This window comes from Globicephala melas, chromosome 3, assembly GCF_963455315.2.
Source record: "Globicephala melas chromosome 3, mGloMel1.2, whole genome shotgun sequence".
NCBI classification, from domain to species: domain Eukaryota; kingdom Metazoa; phylum Chordata; class Mammalia; order Artiodactyla; family Delphinidae; genus Globicephala; species Globicephala melas.
The window spans coordinates 5,037,992-5,056,830 of NC_083316.1; the positions used below are offsets into that span (position 1 = coordinate 5,037,992).

Genomic DNA, 18,839 nt, shown 5'->3' on the forward strand with positions numbered 1-18,839 from the left:
ACTTTTAAAAATAGCTCACTCTGTTTCCTGGGCTGGCTCGTCCTTCCCCTGGGCTGGCTCGTCCTTCGCTTCTGCATTCCTCTGCAGAGGTTCCCAGGCTGGAGGGGCGGCAGGGCTGTGTGGGAGACTCCGGAGCACAGCCCAGCCCAGCCTGGCCCTTTGCGGCCCAGGGCTCAGGGGCCCCGCCATCAGCCAGAGGTCCAGGGCACTGCTTTGACTTCCACCTCTGAAGCCTTTCCACGAGGAACTTCCAACTAGTAGGAGCTTATCTCTGAAATCTGGGGTTGGACTAGATATGTTTTCAGGGCTCATCCATTGGCAGATGGGGGAGCAAGCTGCTCGTGGCCCAAGAAGCTGACTCTCCTCCCCCCACAGGTGCCAGCCTCTCCTCCGCCACAGTTGCCAGCCTTAGCTTAGCAGGGTGACCCCTCTCCCTGCCTTCCTTCCCTTCAGAGCCCTTAAGGCCTGACCCTTCCTCTCTTCAACAACAGTGCAGCAGGACAGGGGAGAGAAGAAATTTTCTCTCTCTGGTTGCAGTTGTCCACGTTAGGGGAGAAGAGGCCGGAAGGTCCCCTCTGCTTCCACACCCCCCACTGAGGTCACAGCCTCCATCAGCACAATCCCTGGGTGCCTGGTGCGCACCTATGGGCACCGGGTGCTCTGCTGGGCATTGAGGGCTGCGGAGGGGAAGGTGAGGTCGCGACTCATAGGCAGTCAGTTCATAACCCGCTTGGAGAAAAGAATAGCAGAACCATCAGTTAAAGTGATGTGCTTCTAAACAGCAAGGTGAAGACAGTCCTGTAGTACTCAGCTCCCCCCGCTCTGCCCCTCTGTCCCAGGTCCCACCTGGGTGGCACCCAGAGCCCCAGCACCACCTCCTGGGATGAGCCCAGGGGAAGCTACAGTGGTCCCAGCAAAACACAAAGGGTGAGCCCTCCAGGGCTGGGGGTTAAGTGTGTGTGTCTGCCTGAGGGTTGTGAGGAAAGGCGCAGAATGAATGGCCAGGGAAGCATTCCACATTTCAGGTTTCGAGGACCACTGTACGGCGGTCTGGGCACATACTCTGCACACAACAGTGTTTTAGGGACAAATAAAATGTGTGCTCTAGGGGCTTCCCCGGTGGCGCAGTGGTTGGGAGTCCGCCTGCCGATGCAGGGGACGCGGGTTCGTGCCCCGGTCCAGGAAGATCCCACATGCCGCGGAGCGGCTGGGCCCGTGAGCCATGGCCGCTGAGCCTGCGCGTCCGGAGCCTGTGCTCCGCAACGGGAGAGGCCACAACGGTGAGAGGCCTGCGTACCGAAAAAAAAAAAGGAAAAAAAAAAAAAAGAAAAAACGTGTGCTCTAGCAGACTTAAAAGTGAGCCTTGGTGACACAGTGCTTCCTAGACTAGCTGGAGAAGAAGTTTGGAATTAGAAGCCACGGCCATGCAGAGCGGACCAGGACTCTGTGCTGAAGAATCCCACCCCCTCTGTGCAAGGCACAATGGGGACTCATGGGGCCAACAGGCTTCTTCAAGGGTGCGGGCGTGGGTGTATTCGTTTACTAGGGCGGTCATAACAAAGTACCATGTTTTCACAGTCCTGGTGGCTAGAAATCCAAGATCAAGGTGTTGGCAGAGTTGATTTCTTCTGAGGCTCTCTCCCTGGCTTAGAGACGGCCGCATTCTCCCAGTGTCCTCACGTGGTCATCCCTCTGTGCCTGGGATCTGTATCTTAATCTCCTCTTCTTACAAGGACACCAGTCATATTGGATAGGGGTCCACCCTAATAACCTCATTTTACTTTTATTACCTCTATAAAGGCCTTATCTCCAAATAGAGTCACATTCTGATGTATTAGGGGTTAGAACTTTAACATGTGAAGCAGGGTTGAGGGACCCAATTCAGTCCGTAACAGGGGAAAATTGTGAATGGGTGTCTTGAGGCATTCGTAGACCTCTCCTCACCCCCAACCCAGGCTCAAGTTGACTAATTCAAATAACTGGCACCCCAGGGGGTCACAGGTAACTGGGGAAGGTGAGCTGAGGGGTCTCCGGGAGCTGTGAGCCTCTGGGGCTGGGGGCGTCATTTTCAGGCACAGAGAACATAATCGGGGTGGGGTGGTGTGAGGGACAGGCCAAACCCAGAGCAGGGAGGAGCCCTGCAGGAGGGAAGGGACAATGGGGCTGCAGCGTGGAAATAAGGTCTGGATCCCACCTGCTTGTCGTTAGCTCAGAACTGGCCCTGCTGCTTGGATGAAGCTGGTAGTTCAACATACACATCTGACATGAGTGGAATGACTGATAGCAACCAAAAGGGATCCACACCTCAACCTGAGTGGCTCCTCTACCTCTTGAAAAACATATTCGCAAAAATGTTCTGCCCTGAAAGACAAGACTCTACGTTCAAATTCCTCTATCCCAAACCCCAAACATTGTTTATATAATGAGTCTGAAAATAAAAGAAAAATGTTAGAAGACATTCTTCATGAATTCTGATAAGGATGTGATTCTTTTTGGAGGCACCCTAATTAGAAAGCTACACAATAAACCCCAATTCCAACAGAGTTATTCTCCTCTATCGGGTAGATGGTAATTGCTTTTAAAAATATATATATGTGCACCACTCGTGGCTCATCTGCTTAAGCTATCTGTTTGGGGGAAGTAATATCTAATCTTCTTAAATTGCCTAATTTTTTATCCTGCAGAGTCTCACTCAGAATAAAATCTCTTTCCAAGAAAAAGATTGCTGCCTAGATGAAACAGCAGCACTGAAAATATAGAATATTTTCTCAGAAAAGACAATAGCAGATTGTCAGAGAAAAGTAGTTCAGTGAACACACACGTGAAACTTCTGCCACAGAGGCTGGAACTATTTCAGACTGGATGAAGATAAAGGACAGGATGGGGACCCCAGACAGTCACCGAGGTGATCCAGGCTGTGTCACAACAGGCAACATTGGAAGATGCACCCAAAGTTAGGAGAAAGCATGGGTGCAGCTGGAGATCCCAGGATGAATTGGAAGCTGCTTCCCTGGATGACAAGTACCAGTTCACTCCTTCTGGAAGCGTGCCCTTCACCCTCAATCACGGAAAACAAATTCAGAATCAGCCTTGCATCAGGTTGCAAAGTAATAGATTCAGAGGGGGGTCTTATAAGTGTTTGCTCCCCAGCTACTTGTGAATGCAAAGAGCAGCAATGAAGTTTTAGGCTCTTCAGCCGCTCGGGCTCAGACACATTGGGCAGCCTGGGATGGGGGTGGCCTCCAGGCTCATCCAGACCCCAGGAAAGGGGTGGGGGAGTTCCAGGCATTTTAGGAGTAATCCAGTGTTGATTACCCCCAGGGTCATAGAGGACCATGACAGTAGAAATGCTGCAGTGCCTGGATTTCTACCCAAGGACCACTGCACAAACACAAACATTTCCAGCCAGGCAGTATCACCGGTGGGATTGCTTTGATCAAAACACAGGCTTTTCTATTTGAATATTCATGACTGGATTAATTCATTTATGCATGTATTCGATCATTCAGTAAAAATATGTTCAAATATGCCATCCACTGAAAGACAGAATAAATTTTATCTCACATTGCTTTTGAAGATATTTGTTATATATCTTAAAATCTCTTCTGTTGTTCTTTGAGCTTTGTTTCCTTGGATGTTAGTTCTTTGGTTAGGGTTGCTTTTCCTCAAACATTTGGTGGTGTTTTATTCTCTGTGCATGTGGGATTGCTCAGGAATCCCTGCTCACCCCCTGGGGAAGGCTGATTCTGAATTTGTTTTCCGTGATTGAGGGTGAGGGGCACGCTTCCAGAAGGAGTGAACTGGTACTTGTCATCCAGGGAAGCAGCTTCCAATTCATCCTGGGATCTCCAGCTGCACCCATGCTTTCTCCTAACTTTGGGTGCATCTTCCAATGTTGCCTGTTGTGACACAGCCTGGATCACCTCGGTGACTGTCTGGGGTCCCCATCCTGTCCTTTATCTTCATTCAGTCTGAAATAGTTCCAGCCTCTGTGGCAGAAGTTTCACGTGTGTGTTCACTGAACTACTTTTCTCTGACAATCTGCTTCAATCTGCTATTGTCTTTCAAGGATGCCTCCAAGTTTCATGTCCACTAATGATTCTCTTTCTTGTTTTCTAGCAGTAATGCTGGTGGAAGTGTAAAACAGTTCAATCAACATGGAAAAGAGTTTAGAAGTTTCTTGCGGAGTTAAACATATGCCTAGCCTTTGACACAGCCATTCCACTCCTTGTTATAACCTGAGAGAAGTGAAAACATATATCCAAAAAGACGTGCACCTCGGTGAGCATAGAAGTTATATACACAATATTCAAAACTGGAAACAACCCAAATGTCCTTCGACAGGAAAATGGATAAACATATTGTGGCATATTCATGCAATGAATACTACTGATCAATGAAAACAACTACTGACACATACACGACACGGACGAATCTCACCGTGAAATCATATACTGATTATATATCACTGACAGAAGCCAGATATAAAAGAGTACATACTGTATAACTCTATTAATATAAAGTTCAAAAACAAAAAGCAAAACTACTTTATGGTGATGGAAATCAGAACACAGGGTGCCTTTGGTGGAGGGTTAGGGTAGGCTTGACCTCAAAGGAACGTAGGGGAACTTTCTGGAGTGATGGAAATACTCCATATCTTGATTGAGGTGTAAGCTACACAAGTGCATACATTTTTCGAAACCCACTGAGTTGTGTAATTAAGATCTGTACACTACACTGTATGTAAATGAGTCCTCTATTTTAAAATTTTTGAAAATAAGATACTATCTGAGTACCAAATTTGCAGAGTTCATTTTTCATTATATCTTTCAAAGCTGACATGAGAGCAGTAAGACATGTATTGTCACACATTGCTGTTACGATAAATAGCAAAAGAGGTTCAGAAGATTCCGTTATACTCTAACGCTTTGAAAATGCATAAGATAAATATAATACATGTTCTCAGTTTCAGCTAATTACAATATTTCACTCACCATCCCTCAGCTTGCCAGGAAGCAGAACTGACTTTTCTTTCTCAGAACACTATATTTGGACCTATCTTTAGACCTAATATTTAAGGTAACAGTGAGTAGAGACACCACCTTGACACACAATATCAGCTGTCTCACACTTCCACACAACCAGAAAGTAACTGTCTTTGCCTCAAGCAAAGATGAAAAGGACAGGAAAAACGAGATGATTATCTCTGGAAATCTCTCCAGGACCAAGCAGTTTCTTCTTCAGAAAAGAATGCATGACTCATTTCATCGGTCAAGCATGCCTTCAACTGCCAGAGAAAATCTAAATTCCGTTATTACAAAAGCCATCTTCTCCACTCAAAAAGCTAAGTAGAGCCCAGGAGGAAGCCTTTAGAGATCGTCATGGCGACAGTTCACACGGGTCCTCCAGGCAGCCCGCACGCTGACCCGCGTTTGAACTGGACCACCTGACTTTTGGAAGTCCTGAATGAACAAAGGGGTCAGGATGCTCCGATAGCTTCTGAAAGTCGCTGCAGAGGGGAAGCAGCAGTGGGCTGAGGCAGCACATGGGGACAGCACACAGCACCTCTACAGCCATTTCTGGCACTGATGGCATTTCTGGGAGGTGAGCGGCTAAAACCTAAAGGCAATACCCTTCTTTCTTTTGGCTTCCTCAGCACCCCTGTTTCTTCTTTTGTTTCTCAAACACTTCAGTGGCTTTGTAACCAATTATCTGGATTAAATATCTCCTGTTGAAACACTTAGCCTAGCTCTGTGCTCCTGATTAGACCCTAACTAATACAGGGCTTAAGACCAGGAGTGGGTCCAAAGATTGAGATGACCAGCTAATGGCTTTGACCTCGAGCACAACGATGGAATCGATGCTGGCGGAAAATGGAAAATTGGTAGTTAGTGTAAAGCAGCATCACAGTTCCGTAATGATCACCCCCTGTGGTTGCCTGAGATGTGGGACATACTTGAAAGGAAGGTTTGGGGAGAGCAAGTAGCTGCTGCCCTTGACCGTGACGGTAGAAACGCTGATGACAGTGGAAAGGCGGAAGATGAGCTCCTCTGAGCAGTGGAGGGAGAGCTCGCAGAAGGAAAACAGCAAGCTCAGAGATCAGAACACTCAGTCCAAGAAGAATCAGAGCAGGCGGGACACTCCACAATGGCCCCATAAGACTGTCATAACCCTTAGAGCAAAAGGACTGGTACAGCGCAAGACCAGTCCCCAAATATGATTCTTGAGGATACAGGATTAGGAAGTACATTGAACTCACAGCCTTGCCAACACTCTGATGTAAAACTCTGAGCATCGATTGGGAAGAAATAGCAGCCTGAGAACTGAAACGGGCCCCTGTGGGTGACTCAGAAAGCTTTGAGAACCCACAACCCTGACACTCCTTGCCTGTGTCTTTCCACACCTGAGTCAAGTACTAGCTCCTTTGCCTGCAGACCCCATACTAATCTTGCCCAAGGGAGTTGCCTTGCAAGGGAAGGCCTGTCCTCCCCAACACTCAGCCACCGCCCCTCACTGCCACCAAATCAGAGCCCAGCTCACCCCAAGGGGACACAGGCCATGTCTGACCCAAGAGGAGAGAGCTTGTACTCCAAAGAAATTGCAACACAGTGTGAGCTTACACCAAATCCGAAGGGCAGAGTGAAGAACTGCTCAGGTACAGGCTAGAGAAAATGCCCGATAATGATCGCGTGCACACACACACGATCTGAACTTCTTCCCTTTGGTTTACTCTCCTAAATTAGCTATTAAGTACAGGTGATAGAGACTTCTACCGGCCCCCCAGAATCCATACCTCCCTGTTTCTTTCTAGTGAGTTTAACCTGGCACACGCTAGCCAGTGAAAAACAACATCTCCCGTGCCGCCTTGGAGATGGGTGTGGAATTGGCTAGGAGTGGTCTATGGAATTCCCTGGACATTTAATTACAGCTACATCCAGAATGAGCAAAAGGCAGCAGGTGAAGCCACCAGGGAGGCCGTGTGGCAACTGCCTTGTCCTATTACATACAAGAGAAATAAACTTCTTATTCGAGCCCCTAGATTACTTTTTGTTAAAGCAATCTAACCAGTGCTCTACCTAATACAAAACATATTATTTCAAAATAAAAACACTGCTATATATTATCTAAAGTTTCATGTGAATTAGTTTGACCAAAGTCCACGCACCAAGACCAACCCCCATGGAGCCTCCATCTTCTAACCTGAAGTTCTGCTTTGATGTGTCGGATTGGCTGAGGCCAGGTCCCGTGTCTGTGCCTGGATGCAAGGAATCTGGGAAAGCACGTTTCTGGCTTCGAGGAAGTGAGAATCAGAAAGACCTGTACTGTATTGGTTATCTATTATTGTGTAACAAGTTGCCCAAAACATGACGGTCTACGTCAGCAGTGTTCTTTCTTATCCCTCACAGTTTCTTTGGGTGGGAAAATCCGTCAGGGCACAGTGGGGATGGCGGCTTTCTGCTGCTCAGTAACTGGGGCCTCAGCTGGAGGGCTCAAAGGCTGGGGGCCAGAACCGTCTGAAGACAAGTTCACTCACGTCTGGTCCCTGCTGCTGGCTGTCTGCAAAGACCTTAGCTGGGTCGATGGTTGGACACCCACATGTGTGGCCTCTTTAATGAAGGTTGGGCTTCCTCAAAATATGGTGGCTGGGTTCCCAAAGCAAGCATCCTGACAGAAAGCCGTCAGAGCCCTGTCCTCTCATAGCACAACCTATGGAATTTGAAGACTGCATTGTGATAGCACTGGATGGGGCATCAGCCCTGGGGCTCCGGGCTCCCTCTCCATCACCTCCTGTGACTCTGGGCAAGATCCTCACTGCTGTGACTTCAGACATCTGTGCTGTAAAATGAAAGTCTGAGTTTTCAATTGAATAACAAAATACATCTGCTTCCATCATGGGTCTTGAGCAAATGCAGAGGTGAGTATGGAACATTCCTTGACGTCCTCAAGTTCTTTCCTTTAGAGCCTGCTAGAACAATTTTCTATCGAGTGTTCAGAGGGTGATAAAGACATCCTCCCCAGAGCCCCAGCTCCAGGAGGGCAGGATTTCTTCACTGCCATCTCTGCAGTGATGACTGCATGTAGTAGGTGCCCACAGAGCAATAGTGCAGCACCATATGAAACTGTCTGGGTTTGAATCCTGGCTTCACTGACCACTCACTGTATCATTTTGGACTAGTTACTTAATTTCTCTATAAAGGAAGGCTAAACATGGTACCTACTTAGAAGGTGTTATGAAGAGTAAGTAAATATCTATATCTATATAATATATATACAGTGCTTGGGATGACACTTGAGATATGAAGTCCCATCTAAGCACTGGCTTTGATGATCGACGAACGAATGCCATAATAGGTCAGGTGACCTGGTGACACCAGAGATCAACACTATGCTGCCTTGCAGTGAATTCTAGCAGAAAATGTTTCTGAATTTTGATAGTGATCTTAACACCTTCGTTCAAGGGAATAAACAATGTGTATGAATTGGGGGCTGATACTTTGAGCTAGTCTGGTTGATGCCTTTATGAGACTGGGGCTCCTGAAGAAATAGGACCAACTGGAAAAAATGGGGATGCAGTCCTCTGAGACAGAGAATAAATGGGCAAACCCAGTTCTGCATCTCTTTATAAAAACTGCCACTGGAGACAGCAGGCCCCTGGCACCATTGATTCAAATGCTCATGGGAGGATCACTGGCAGGTACAACACAATTCCCAGACGACGGACGACCGTGATAACCAGCTTCCCTCCCTCCCTGCCTCCCTCCCTTTCTCCCCTTCATGGCAGATTGGCCTCAGCTCTCTCTGCAGAGATCCCCTAGCCGTTCCCCTCCCCACCCCATCACTACTTGCGAAGGGAGGAGGAGATAGAGACCCACAGCTGTCCTTAGAGATTATTTTATTTTGCTGAACACTCTCAATTCAACTGTCTTAATGTTGTAAACTTAATCGCCAATCAGCCAATTTTTAAAAACTTGCTAACAATTTTTTTCATTGTAACTGCAATATATTCTTTTTCAGAGTGTTTGAAAATCAAATAAAAGAGAATAATTTAAAAAACAAAATGCAACCTCTACACATTGCTAAGCTGGGTAGGTGCCCATTCATTCCACTGGTGACGTGGAAATTTCTAGAATCTCCTGGGATAGGAGAAGGAGGGGGCCCTTCTTCCCACTGCTGCTGCTAGCATCCCATCACTGAAGCAAATGTTTGAGTCCACGGACTGGAGGGTTGAGGAGGGGGTATGTTGAGAATACCTACCTGTACTAATGTAATAATTGTTACCATTTCAATTTTCCTCCTTCTTGTCTTTTTTCCTACATATAGCTTTATGCAGTTGTAGCTATAGTGTATATAATTTTGCACTCTGCTTTCTTACTTAAAACTATTATGTACATCATATTTTCATTTTGCTATATAACCTACATAACTGTAATGTTATTGCTGCATAATATTCTCTCAAGTGGATTAGGTATAATTTACCTTCCACTTATGCTATTGTTGTAAATTTAGGTCGTTTCCAATTTTTAACTAACATTTGCCTTTAGCCCTTTAAAGAGTTGATCAGAGATGCTGAAAGTGTGACAGGTAGATAATAATTAAGATGACCTTTATCTCACCTGTCAGTCTGTCCTGCTTTGGCCTCTTGTCCCAGCATCAGTATTAACTGTGATCCTTTCACTTTCAGAAAAAAAAAAAAAAAAACAACCCTGCATCCCAAGAATAAATTATATGATCACCCTAATAATACTTCCAGTCAGAATTAAAGCCCTTACAGATGGCTGCCTGGGATTTCAGTTAAACCATTCCCAAACCACACTGGATGACACCCCTGCTTCAGGTAGGAAACGTTTCTCCAAGGCCTCCCCCTAGGTCAGCTGGCCTGTGGGGATTACAATCACACCTGTGGAGACTTTCTCACCTCCACCTCTGGGACTGGGACTGAAAGCCAACCCCAGCAGAAACCCTGCAGGGCAGTGTACTGTCTGGGGCAGCTGGTCGACCTCAGCACAGGGCTTGGGGGCACAGGGACCAGGATGTAGGCCCCAGCACATGGCTGAGCTGGGCTAGCTGCTGAGCTTCTTTGAAACACAGTTTCTTTACCAATAAAATGGGTCAGATAAAACCCGAGATGGCTTCTGTGGCCGTGAAATGATAAAACATGTAATGCCTGCCTGTTCCCACCAGTGTCACCTCCCGATCTGCTCACATCCCCTCTTCCCATAGGTTAAATGAACTCAGGGTACTTTACAGACAGACATTGTCATCTTCCTGATCAACCTCTCTTTAAAAATCAGAGCTGGACAGAACGGGTCACAAAAAAGCCCATGAGACCAGGACAACTAGATCTCAGTCAGCTGCAGCCAAGATTTGGTCACCAGTCACTGGTCTTGCCTGGTCTGCTGCACTGCCCACTCCCACCCACTGGACAACAGCCTCCACGGAAAGGCACCTTTATATATAGTCACCGATCCAGGGGACCACGTCCCAGGGTTGCATGCACTTGCCACAAACCGGCGAGGACTGGCGGGCACCTCACTCTACCGGGAAGCGACTCTAGAAAACCGAACCACAGGCCCGTTAGGTCTGAACTTAACTTCCGCGGTGATCTGAAGAGCTATTTTCCACAGGGAAAATTTTTAATAATTTATAAAAAGTGAAAATGGTAAAGACGTTTAAAAACAATCGTCACGGTGACATCAGAATGAACGCGCTCTGCTGATGAATTTAGAGGCTCCTCAAGATGAAAGCCAAACCAGCAACAGCGGTGAAGTTTGGAGTCAGTCCTTGGCCATTTGGGTTTTCGGGGTGATTCCTCCTATATTGCGGGGATGATCACCGCCCCTCCCCATTGCGCAGCTGGGCCACAGACACTAGACTATGCGCGGCGGCGCGATTCCTGCAAACGGTGGACTCTTCACGGCTTCCCTGGTTGTTCCAGCTTCTGGGGCTCTGAAAGTGCTTTTTGCTTGAAATTTCACCAGATAAAAATAAGTTTCAATGAGTTAAAGGCAGAAAGGGAGGGGAGGGATGAAAGCGTCCAAGTTGAAGGAGGATCCCCACCCCTTCCGCGGCCAGTCCCGAGGTTACCCGCGGGTACCGGGGACTCCAGGGCGGCAGAGGGCCCGCCCCGCGCCCTGAGCGCCCGCTGGCGCCAGAGTCGGATGCGTTTCCCCGCAACCTCTTGGAAATGACTCGAAAGCCAGTGCTCCGTGGTCCCTTCCTTCCCCTTTTGGAACACAGGGACCCCCTGGCGTGGCGGGGAGGAGAGGAGCCAGGCCCGGTCGCAGGGGTGAATTCGCGGAACGGTCATCCTTTAATGTCGGGACTTGAGGGGTTCTTTAGCGGGTTGCGGAGAGCACGCTTCCCGCATCCTCCTCCCCAGGCCCTGATTCTTTGATCAGTCCTTAGGAGAGCACTGGTTCCGCAGACCCCGGTCCAGGATTGTGGTGTGAACAGCAGGCTCCATCTGGTACACACGGGATTCAATAAACAGGTTGCTTTCCATCCTTCTCCGACGCCCCTTCCCCTCCGGATTGCTCCAACTAGGTTAAGTGAGGTCGGAGGCTCAGGCCGGGGTTAGAGCCTGGATTCCGGGCAGAAGGACCCGGAGCCTCTGAGACCCTCATTAGCGCGCGCACACACGTGCCCCTTCTCGTCCTGCTCCCCACCCTCGCTCCGCTCCGGCCGGCCGGTCGGCTGCGCGCGGCGCTACCCCGCAGCCCGGCGCGCACCGATGTCTCCCCCCAGCGGCCGTGCGCGTGTCGCCGCAGGAGCCGGGCGGCTGGCGGGCGGCGGGGAAGCGGCGCGGCGCAGGCAGTCCCGCGGCTCCGCCCCGCGCCCCCCTCCCCGGCCGGCAGGACCGCCCCCTCCGCGCCGCGCTCGGCTCAGACTGAGCAGACGCCTTTGCAATGTCAGCAGCCGCGGCGGCGGCGGCGGTCGAGGCCCCGCGGTAGCGGCCAGCGCAGCACGGCCCGGCGGGCGCGCACGGCGCGAGCCCGCGGCCGCCTCGCTGCCTTCGGGGCGCTGCGGACGGCTCGGCGCGCCCTGAGGCGGCGCTCGGACTCGAAGCCAGCCCGGCTGCGGCCGCTCACAAAGGACCACGGACACCAGGCTCCGGGGGGCTGCGCGCAGGGACTGGCCGGGGGACGGCCCGCCGCGGCGCGTCCCCTCCACGCTTCCCCTCCCCGGGCGGCTGGAGCCCGAGCCAGAGCGGGCCCCGTCATATGACAGCGGCGACCCAGCGGCCGGTGAGCGCGCGTGCTGCCCGCTCGGCTGCGCCACGGCCGCCGGCGCCAGGGGGGGCCCGCGCCGCGCCCCGCTGAGTGGTCGCCGGTCGCTGCCGCCCCGCGCCCCCCGCGCCCCGGCTCTCGGGCTCCGGGGGCAGGAGCCGAGGGGAACCCCGCGCCGGCGCCAAGCCTAAAATGGCCACGCTGCTCCGCAAAATCGGGCTCATCCGCCTGCACAACCGGGACACCGAGGACCCCAAGCATCACCACAACCACCGCGGCGGCGGCGGCGGCCAGCAGAGCGCGTCGCTGCGCGGCAAGGGCGGCGCCAAGAGCGGCGGCCACAAGCCGCAGCAGCAGCATCCCGCCGGGGGCGCGGGCGACACCAGCCCCGGACCCGGCAAGGGCAAGGGCAAGCGCGCGGCGGAGCTGGCCCAGCGCGACAAGCCGCCGCAGCCGGCGGCGGGGGCGGCGAGCGGCGGGGGCCCCCGGGAGCGCGCGGCGGGCGCCAGGGCGGGGCCGGGCCCGGCGGCGGCGGCGGCGGCGGCGGCGGGCGGCAGCCTGGTTCCCGCGGCGCGCCAGCAGCACTGCACGCAGGTGCGCAGCCGGCGGCTCATGAAGGAGCTGCAGGACATCGCGCGCCTCAGCGACCGCTTCATCTCCGTGGAGCTGGTGGACGAGAGCCTCTTCGACTGGAACGTGAAGCTGCACCAGGTGGACAAGGACTCGGTGCTGTGGCAGGACATGAAGGAGACCAACACCGAGTTCATCCTGCTCAACCTCACCTTCCCCGACAACTTCCCCTTCTCGCCGCCCTTCATGCGGGTGCTCAGCCCGCGCCTGGAGAACGGCTACGTGCTGGACGGCGGCGCCATCTGCATGGAGCTGCTCACGCCGCGCGGCTGGTCCAGCGCCTACACCGTGGAGGCCGTCATGCGCCAGTTCGCCGCCAGCCTGGTCAAGGGCCAGGTAAGCTGGGAGGAGGCCGGGGGCGCGCGGGGCTGGCCCCTCGGCGCTCTCGCTCCTGGTGCGCGCGGGGCTGTGTCTCTACCCCAGCCTGCCAAGGGGAGACGTTCCCGAGCGCCTCCGCTTCTCTTCCCTGAGCGTTTTCTTCTTTCCCTACTTTTCCATCCCGTCTCTGCGGGTCTCCCGCTTGTTCCCGGTCGGTCCCCATCGCTCTAGAATACGCTCTCTCCTTCTCCGCACACCCTCCTCTCTTTTCTCCTCTGCTGCTTCTCCCCTCTGGTTCTGCCCCTCTACCCTCTGCCCTGATCTCCTGACCCGCTGTCCCCATGTGCCCCTCCCTTTCCTCCTCCTCCGCCCCCGCCCCAGGCTTCCGCTCTCTCCCCCTCCCCCTCCCTCTCCCGTTTACCCCCTTCTCCTTTTCCTTGGCTTCTCTCCATCTCCTGACCCCACAGTCTCCCTGAGGGTGGAACTTCACGTGGACTTAGGAATCTAAGTATCCAGCCCAGTTTATTGCCCCCTTCCCTGCCACACACGCAAAGTCCCCCCCCCGCAACAACAACTCAGGGGGGCTCTGCAGGTGGGGGGCTCTGCAGGGGGCCTGCTGCCTGCTGGTGAATCTGCTCCCCTGCTCTGCCCCCTCTTGACCAGCATGTAGCGCAAAGGTGAAAATTTTGCTCTTGAGAAATTTCACTGGAGAGGCAGAGGTGTGGTTTGAGTGTGACAAGGCCAGATGACCTCAAGGGAATGCATGGTACCTGGCTCCTTCCAGGACCATCACCTTCTGGGTAGTTGTTCAAGGTCTTGGTCTTTCTCAGACCTGTTTCTTCCTTCCGGGTTACCCCTGCCCCGGGGGGGTTAAATCCATTATCAGAACTAAAGATTTTTAACTAAATACTGAAATCAGGGGCCGGCGTGGTGCCTGAATCTTCTCACCTATTGCACCAGACGCAGCTTTACCAAAAGAAACCCCAGAGAACTTGAGAGCAGAGAATGAATGAATCTTCTGAGATTTGTCCCCCCCCCCACCAGCTGCAGGCAGAGGCATGATGGTTTTATCTTCCCACATTATATGCTCCTGATCATGTTCAAGTTGGTTGATGTTTTCCCAAGTCGCTATTGAACATTACTTAATAAAATTATAATTTTATATGGGTGTCTTTTAGATTTATGAAGAATCCCTGTTTTGTTTAGGAGTCCCGAAATGACCTCGATTTGATCTTTCTACAGCTAGCATTTCAGAAGCCATCAGTCCCCCGTCACCTGCCTCTGTCCCTTTCACGGCAGGATCTTTCACACTAATCACATAATGCTTGTTCTGCCAATTTCACTAGAGGTGGAGCCCCTGGGATACCAGGCAAATCGCATTGTGACTCCAGTGGAGAAAGGCACTTAATTCTTGACTGAGGTCTGTTGTTACCAAGTACTATCTGGCTAGTCCATCTTTTCTGGGGTTTAGCTTCCGCTTATTTCTCGCGTTCGAAATAGGAGGGACCTGGCGGCTCTAGAAAGGTGAGGTTTAATGCTTTAACATCAGAAATGCAGTCTGAAGCCTGTGGTTCAGCGCTGGCTCTGATGTGAAGAGCCTGTGATTCGATACAAGCCACGGGGGTGGGAGAGGGTCCCGGTTTATGTTATTATCAGGATTTATACAAATGATGGGGAAAAATATTTTGCAGAAATGCTTCTGTTATTTTTTCTGAAAGCACTGCTAATCAGAACTCTCTGGAACACTCTCTTACCTTCTTTCATTCTTCACAGAGATGACTTTGGGGATGAAGGGCAGAGGAATATCATTTTGCCTTATAATCACAGAATCATAGCATTTAGATTTGGAAGAGATCCTTAACCACAGCCTGCATTTTGAAAGATGTAGGAAAGTAAAGATTTCAAATGAGAAATAAGGACTTTTTTTAAGGAGAGATATATGTCAGTAAGTTAAGTGTTTTCCATGTTCACATGAATGCTGTGATTGACAGTTCTCTTGGTGCCCCTGCACTTCTATTAAATTAGGCAGGTCCTTGTGTATATATGTCTTTTCTTTGTAATCCAAATTGAGAGTCTTCATACAGTCAGCAAGTCAGAGACCTTATTGTTGAAAGTAATTATCAATATTTTTATTTCTTAATTTCAAAATCTTACTTAGTTGAACTCAGGGCCCTCCATGTAGCATATTGTGTTATATCACCTATTCTAAAGTCTAGTTATGAAATATCTGAAAGAGAGGTGAGTACTCAGCAATTTATAAAAATACCAGTTCAGTTTCTTTGCACTTTTTGTGCTGACTTCAACATCCAAAAGAGAGTCGTGTAGGATATACACAAACAACTCGAAATGCAGTGTAAGAACAGGAGGAATGAATGTTCATCAGTGTTTCAGGATGCTGTGCAGGAAAGGATCCTAATAGTGTCTCAGGGCCCTCAGCGTTATGGTGCCTTTCCTGCTTTTGTAAATTTCCTACCTACAGGTTGTTCATTGCACTTACTGCAGTTACCGAATTATTTCCGGTAGCTGAAGGTAGTTAAAGGACTTTGGGAAAGCAATCAAAATACCTGATTAGATATTCAAAGAGAACCAAGAGTGCTACCAAACCAATGATTACTTTAAAAGGCAGAACCGTTCCGTTCTAGTTACATTCCTCCATCTGTTGGCCCTTTCGTTTTTTCTTAAGCAATGGGATTAGAAAAGGCTCGTTTTCCTCTTTCGTAACTACTAAGCGTAACTTTCTGAATTGGGGATATCCTAAGTTGATTTTGTTTCTCTACCTTTAGAGAAATCATAAAATACTTTTAAGGGTTTCATTGGTAATATTAAGAAAAGATCTGCTTAACCATTTTGTGTATAGTATTAATGTTTGCGTTTATCTCACGGTGTGACAGATTCAGTCATTTCCCGAGACCTTTACCTGACTTTTGGGGCCCATGTTATCAAAATCTCTCTTGTGCTACCTTATGGATTGTGGTTGTTTAAAAGTAACTTAAAACTTTCTTGTATGATATATTCTTTGTAGAGATAATGACATACATACCTCGCCTATTTGTTTATTACCGAATCGTCTTCTGACTACAAAGAGACATTTTAGGTAACTCTTGGATCCTGCAATTAAATGAAAACTCCCCGTACCTGGGAGGGTCCTGCCCAGGCTGGGCCTCGGCGTTCACTGGCATGTGTACCAGGTCTCGCACCTGGGATGATTGATGATGCAACAGAGACCCTCTCCTTGCAGCTGTGTGAGCAGAAGGCACCCAAGAGTAGCTTGAGGGCGCACTAACTCAGGGTTCTACTTTCACATCAGCTCGCCTCCTGAGTGCCCCCTTTTTAATTAGTTAGACATCGCCAGGGGCAGGGAACCAGACGGCACTTGGAAGACAGTTCCTTACTCCTCCTCTGTCCGCTCAGTGCCAACCATGCGCCTCAACCCAGCATGAGGACGGTGTGGCAATAATAGCAGTGGCGTTTACTGTTTGCTCCATGCCAAGCTCTGGGCCAGCAAAGCACTTAGGGTGTTAACCTTACCTGATTCTACTGTTTCCGTGGTCACTGTACAGGTGAGGACACCTCAGCTCCACACGGTCAGGTGAAATTAATGCAGCCTCGTGTCCTAACACTAGCAATGAGTGCGAGCCTCTGAATACCAGTCCACATTAGTAAAAGTCAGCGACAGCAGAGTCACACCCAGGCCACCTGAGCCCCTGGCCGTCTCCAGCCAGTGGTTGGCGGTGACCGGTGTGATCATCATTTGTGTCCACAGAAGACAGGTACACAGTCAGCTGTCAGCAGAAGAATGAAAACAACAGGACTAAAACACCTTCAGTTCTTAGTGTTTGAATTTAAAATTGCTAAGCGATTCCGGAACAGTTATGTTTCCTGACAGCACTAGTTTCTGGAATTTTTGAACACAGAAAACTGGTAGATGTTGCCACGTGTCAGTGTGTGATGAAGAAGTAACAGGCTCTGCAGATCAGCTCTGTTTGACGATAAAGTGCATCTCTGAGGTCGACTTTAGGGCTTAAAGTGTTCTGCACCATGGGTGTCACTGAGAATCTTGCACACACACACGCGCGCGCACACACACACACACACACACACACACACAGCCTGTCTTCAGAACCTCTTCCAAAGTACTAGGCCTGGAAATAGCTTTTTACTTATGGCTACACAATCTCCAGGTCTTATCAGGAAAAAGTAATGAAGATAAACAGCCTTGTGGGTTCCTAAGGTTTATTGGCTTCTGAGCTATTATAATTCACACAACATTTTTGAAAGCCCTGTGTGAGTGTGCTAGGGCTACTGTCACAGAGTCCCACAGACTGGCGGGCTTCAACAACAGACATTTACTTCTCACAGTTCCGGAGGCCAGAAGTCTGAGCTCAGGGTGAGAGCAGGGTTGGGTCCTTCTGAGGGTGTGCAGAGGATGAGCTCCAGGCCTCTGCCCTTGGCTTGCAGCCCTGTGTCCTCACGTGGTCTTCCCTCTGTGCCTGTCTGTGTCCTAATCTCCCCTTCTGGTGAGGACACCAGTCGTATTGGATCAGGGCTCCATCCTAATGACCTCAGTTTAACATGATCACCTCTGTAAAGACCCTGTCTCCAAATACAGTCACCTTCTGAGGTGCTTGGGAATAGAACGCCAACATATCAATTTTGAGGGATCACAGTGCAGCCTATAACAAGCCCAAACAGGAATTTCTTAACCAATCCAACCTCTCATTTCTCTAGAGGCTATTACTGGTTTGCAAAGTAACATAAATGATGCCCATCCGTGTGAACACAGGACCACACCGAGGAGGCCCCAGGAGGGCCTACGTGGAATAGAGAGATGGTGGCCGCTTTAAAGGGAAGCTGGGAGAACCTAGCGTGTGAACCGTGACAGCCAGGGGGTGGGTCCTGCCGTGTGACTCACCGAGGAGAGTGGATTTGTGGAGGAGTCTTATGAGTCAACCGTGTCGTTGTGTCCTGTGCCCATGTGTAGGTGAGGGAGGTCATTACCACCCAGGATGACTCTGCAGCTTGAGGTCTCCATGTACTCGATGGATCGGAGAAAAAAATAGCTTGTTCTGGTATCAAGTGGGACGGGGCAGGAGGACGCAGACAGGACTCTGCATCCTAAAAATAGTGCCGCGCCAACTTGGCAAGCTCCCACGTGCCCGCTCCCTGGCGAGTCTGCTCATCCCAGGGCTGACGGTGCAGTTAATAATAGTAGTGGCTTACTTTACCCAGAGTTGTAAACTTTTGAGAATCTAAAGTTGCAAAAAGAGGATGCAAATGCATTTGTGTTTACTTTTCTGATTTATAGTGAAGGGTGTGAGAGGATTGTTTTCCTATTTAAGGGTCAGAAGAGTTTGGGGGGGGTTGTTTGTTTGTTTAATGGAAAGTACCAGCATGAACACTAAGTTGAAGTTTGTTTTAACCCAGAATCCTGCCCTTTCTCATCCTCACGAACAGGCGTGTGTGAGTCCAGGTTTAGAAGGAAGGCAGCCTCAGTGGTACCACTCTGGGGACAGCTAAGGAACCAGCCAAATGGCTTTCATGGCTTTTTTTTTAAGCAGCCACTAATAGTGGGTTCTTTGAGCCACATTTCAAGTCTCCTGAATCCTAGATTTTTGCTGTGTTGATAGGGTTGTGGGGAGATGGGGCAGAGGATGGGGACGAGGT

General features: G+C 50.1%; 1 protein-coding gene across 1 annotated transcript in view; it reads left to right on the plus strand.

Moving 5' to 3' along the window:
* The first annotated feature begins 12,300 nt into the window (after window positions 1–12,300).
* Window positions 12,301–18,839, plus strand: part of UBE2QL1 (ubiquitin conjugating enzyme E2 QL1) — a 44,019-nt gene continuing 37,480 nt past the window's right edge. The window contains exon 1 of the mRNA XM_060295644.1: window positions 12,301–13,193. Within this exon, the coding sequence (XP_060151627.1) occupies window positions 12,420–13,193 (774 nt within the window). The 5' untranslated portion in view covers window positions 12,301–12,419. The remainder of the gene's footprint in view (window positions 13,194–18,839) is intronic.